Genomic DNA, 5,000 nt, shown 5'->3' on the forward strand with positions numbered 1-5,000 from the left:
AAGGTTAACCCTTTCACTACCACACTACAGAAGGTTAACCTTTCACTACCACACTACAGAAGGTTAATCCTTTCACTACCACACTACAGAAGATTACCTTTCACTACCACACTACAGAAGGTTAACCTTTCACTACCACACTACAGAAGGTTAATCTTTCACTACCACACTATCGAGAAGGTTAACCTTTCACTACCACACTACAGAAGGTTAACCTTTCACTACAGACGGTTAACCTTTTGGTGAAAAGTAAAATCAGAATTTCCATCTCTTAGGTGTCGCGCTGCTCACTTTCACGGTCTCACAGTTGAAGAAGTGAATGTCGGGCTTCTTCTGGTCAGCGCTCTGGCAGACCAGCAGCAGCAGGGAGGAGAAGTGTGTCTCCGTGTGGACGGCCTCACAGCGGTAGATGGACCGGAGGGAATACACCTCCAGCTCGTCCTGCATGAACCACATTAAAGCTGCTGTGAGTGGTATTTTTTTTTACTTTAAGTGGTCTACAGGTTAAAATAATGGCTCTACATTCTGACAGCCATCACTGATGTAGAGTGTCTGGTCAGTAACGCGGGTCTCTCAGTCTCTCCGCTCTGCAGTAAACAGTCATCACTGATATAGAGTGTCTTGTCAGTAATGTGGGTCTCCCAGTCTCTCCGCTCTGCAGTAAACAGTCATCACTGAAGTAGAGTGTCTGGTCAGTAGCATGGGTCTCCCAGTCCCTCCGCTCTGCAGTAAACAGTCATCACTGATATAGTGTCTGGTCAGTAGCATGGGTCTCCCAGTCCCTCCGCTCTGCAGTAAACAGTCATCACTGATGTAGAGTGTCTGGTCAGTAACGTGGGTCTCCCAGTCCCTCCTGCTCTGCAGTAAACAGTCATCACTGATGTAGAGTGTCTGGTCAGTAACGTGGGTCTCCCAGTCCCTCCGCTCTGCAGTAAACAGTCATCACTGATGTAGAGTGTCTGGTCAGTAACATGGGTCTCCCAGTCCCTCCGCTCTGCAGTAAACAGTCATCACTGATGTAGAGTGTCTGGTCAGTAACATGGGTCTCCCAGTCCCTCCGCTCTGCAGTAAACCCAAAAGAAATGTTCTGATATCTCGTTCCCACTTTATCCAACCAGGAGAGAGAACACTGAAAAAAGAAGAAATAAAAGAAATAAGAAGAAATAAGAAATAAAAACTAGGTTTGAAACCGGGAAAGACATTTGTGTGTATATACAGGCTATATAATGCATTATTAGCAGGCGTTTTAGGTCTAAATGGGTTAAGCAAACTTGTCGTTGAAACAAGTAAAATTATCTCTGGCGGCGGCCGGGTAGCGCAGCGGACTAAGCGTCTGTCTACCACCACAGAGACAGTGGGATCGAATCCAGCTGTGGTGCCTCCGGCTTGGCCGACCGTCCATACTAACACAATTGGCAGTGTTAGCGGGTGGGAAAGCCGGCAAGGTCGGGTCCTGGGAGAAGTAGTGTGCTCCTTCCACACATTACACTCCCCCAGTGAGAGTCCGCGCTGCCAGGTGAAAAGAAGTGGGGATTGGCTACACATGTGTCGGAGGAAGCATGTGATAGTCTCCGCCCTCCCAGACCGACGGTAGGGGGCAGAGCACGCAATGACCAGGTAGGGGATTGGGAATTGGCATAACGATTGGGATGGGGGAAAGATGGAAAAAAGATGGAAAAAGAAAGGGGGAAAGAGAGAAAGTAATTTTTTTTATAATAATAATAATCTCTGGCAGCTAACGGTCTCTCTGGCAGCTAACAGTCTCTCTGGCAGCTAACAGTCTCTCTGGCAGCGAACGGTGTCAAGAAAAGGGAGTATATACATTTGACGTAGAAACTGTACATTGGAGGAGGTTGGGTGGGGGGGGGTTGGGTACATTGTGATATTGACAACCATACTGGGTAATTTACATTGGAGGTGGTTGGGGGGGGGGGGGGGGGGGGAGAAACACTGTATAAACAAGCAAAACTGTACAATTGAGTGGGGGGGGGGGAGACACTGTACAAACAAGCAAAATTGTACATTGGACTATTGACAAAACCATACTAGGTAAATGACTGTACATTGGAGGGGGTTGGGTTAGGATATTTACAGGGGCCAGTTTTGAATTGCAGTCTCCCGTAGGTGTCCCTTGAGAGAGGTTTTGAAAGTGGGTAGTGATCCACATTCCTTTACAGCTTTGGGTAGGGCGTTCCACATTGATGTGGCATAATTGCGAAACGTGTTTAGTCCCTTATTTGAGCCGAATCTGGGTTTAACATGATTTGTGGAGCTCCCTCTGGTGTTGTGATCGTGGTATTCACTGACCTTTGGGAAATATTTTGACATGTACATGGGTACCTTGGTCGTGTAGTGTATCTTGTAGACCAGGCCCATTGCAAGTTGCTGTACTCTGTCGTCTACTCTAAGCCATCCTAGGTTGTCAAAGTGGGCAGGGGTGAGGTGGGTTCTAGGAGTAAGGTCAAGCAGTAGTCTGACCAGTTTGTTTTGAGATGTTTGTAATTTTGTTTTTAGCGCCTTTGAGGTGCTTTGGTACCATGAGGTGCAAGCATAGTCGTAGTACCCCTGAATGAGTGCTCCTGCCAGAGTCTTCAGGGTATTCTTGTTTACCAGAGAGGAGATCCGGTACAAGAATCGAGTTCGTTGGTTGACTTTTTTTATTACATTGGATGCCATTTTGTCACAGGAGAGATTAGCCTCTAGGATGTAACCCAGGTAGGTAATTTCATCTTTCCTTGTGACAATATTGTCACCCACTGTAACTGAGAAGCCGTCGGTCTTGCTGAGTTTGTTATTTGAACCGAAGAGAATGGACTCTGTTTTGCCCATGTGTAATGATAGTTTGTTATCAGCGAGCCATATGCAGATTCTGCCTAGTTCCGAGCTGAGGGTTTTTTCAACCTGTAACTTGTTCTTGTCAGAGACCAGCAGGGCTGAGTCGTCCGCAAACAGGAACAAGTTGCAGTCACAAGCTGACGACATGTCATTTGCATAAATTAGGAACAGTAGCGGTCCTAGTATGCTTCCTTGTGGAACACCACAGCTCACTGTGAGGGGGGGGGGGGGTAGGGTACCGTTTACTTCCACCATCTGTTCCCTCCCCTCAAGGTAGGATTGCATCCAGCTCACTGATAGACTATCAAAACCAATTGCTTTTAGCTTGTCAATCAGAATGGAGTGATTGACTGTGTCAAAGGCCTTTTGTAGGTCCAGCATGACCATGCCGCAGTATTTGCCCGCGTCCACCTCTTGTTTGATGTGGTCATTCAAATAGAGAAGGCATGTGTCAGTGGAGTGGGATGTTCTGAAGCCAGATTGGAATTCGTAGATTAGATTTTTTTCCGCTAGGTACTTTTCGACCTGTTCGTAGACTATTTTTTCCATGACTTTCGAGATGGAGGTGAGAATAGAAACAGGGCGGTAGTTGCCTGGGTCTAATTTGCTGCCCTTTTTGTGCAGAGGGGTCACCCTCGCAATTTTGAAGTCCTTGGGGACGTGTTCCTGTTTTATGGAGAGGTTTATTATGTGTGTGATGATTGGGGTGATAGCGGCTGCTGAGTCTCTGAGGAATTTGGAGGGGATGTTGTCATGGCCAGTGGCCTTGTTAGGTTGGAGGGCGCTCAGTTTATTGAGTACCTCATCTGTTGTTACCATTTCCAGCTTGAAGTCGTCCTTGCGGACCCCTAGGTTTTTGTAGTAAGCTACTATGTGTTCTACCCCATAAAGCCCTGAGTGGGAGGGTAGTTTGTTTACCAGTGTTGTGGCTATGTTTGTGAAGAAAATTTTTAAGTAATTGGCTACATCCAGCTTGTCTGTGATGAGCGTGTTGTCCGTTTTTATGTTTGAGAATCTGGTTTTAAGTTTTTTACTGCATCCTAGTTGATTATTGAGTAATTTCCAAAGTTCACATGGTTTGTTTTTGTTTTCCTCAGTTTTGTCATTGATGAAATTCTTTTTTGCAGTTTTGATCATGGAGTTTACGTCGTTTCTTAGTCTGTTTCTTTCTAGTTTGAGTTCAGTCACGTGGGCTTGGAGTTCACTGCTCGTGCTTTTAGTAAGCTTTGACTGACTTTTACGAAACTCAGAGCATTTTTTGTCTCTGGTTTTCATAGCGGCCAGTATTTCGGAGTGCATCCACGGCTCAGCGCGATTTTTTACCCTGGTGATTCTTAGGGGGGCCATGTCGTTTAGTATTGTTGAGAATTTGGTTTTGAAACCAAGCCATGTTTCTTCAACCAGTGTACCATTGAGTTCATCTGACCAGTCCAGACTCTCCAGTTCAAGGTTGAAGGCCTCGCTAGAGTAGGTTTTGAGGTCTCTAGATGTGACTGTTTTGTGACAGCCAGCCTTTTGTTTTAGTTTTTTGCGGGTACAGAATATCATATAATGATCACTTAACCCGCATGCTATAACCCCTTTATTGGAGATCTTGGACTTGTCGGAGGTCAGAATGAGGTCAATGGTAGTCTGAGTTGATTCACATACACATGTGGGTTGGGTGATTAGCTGGCTGAGGCCGTGCAGATCACAAAACCTACTGAATGACTTGAAGACGGGTGCATCTTTTCGTTGCATATCCGTGTTCCAGTCTCCAATAAGAATTTTGTCTACATCCTCAACTCCAGCCAAGCTAACAGTCTTTCTGGCAGCTAACAGTCTCTCTGGCAGCTAACAGTCTCTCTGTCAGCTAACAGTCTCTCTGGCAGCTAACGGTCTCTCTGGCAGCTAACAGTCTCTCTGGCAGCTAACGGTCTCTCTGGCAGCTAACGGTCTCTCTAGCAGCTAACAGTCTCTCTGGCAGCTAACAGTCTCTCTGACAGCTAACAGTCTCTCTGGCAGCTAACAGTCTCTCTGGCAGCTAACAGTCTCTCTGGCAGCTAGCGGTCTCTCTGTCAGCTAACAGTCTCTCTGTCAGCTAACAGTCTCTCTGTCAGCTAACAGTCTCTCTGTCAGCTAACAGTCTCTCTGTCAGCTAACAGTCTCTCTGGCAGCTAACAGTC

General features: G+C 46.4%; 1 protein-coding gene across 1 annotated transcript in view; it reads right to left on the reverse strand.

Moving 5' to 3' along the window:
* Positions 1-5,000, reverse strand: part of LOC311235035 (epidermal growth factor receptor kinase substrate 8-like protein 1) — a 54,198-nt gene that overhangs the window by 32,841 nt on the left and 16,357 nt on the right. The window contains exon 4 of the mRNA XM_084322347.1: positions 292-441. Within this exon, the coding sequence (XP_084178473.1) occupies positions 292-441 (150 nt within the window). The remainder of the gene's footprint in view (positions 1-291; positions 442-5,000) is intronic.

Source organism: Notolepis coatsorum (assembly GCF_963971535.1).
Source record: "Notolepis coatsorum genome assembly, chromosome: 10".
NCBI lineage: Eukaryota > Metazoa > Chordata > Actinopteri > Aulopiformes > Paralepididae > Notolepis > Notolepis coatsorum.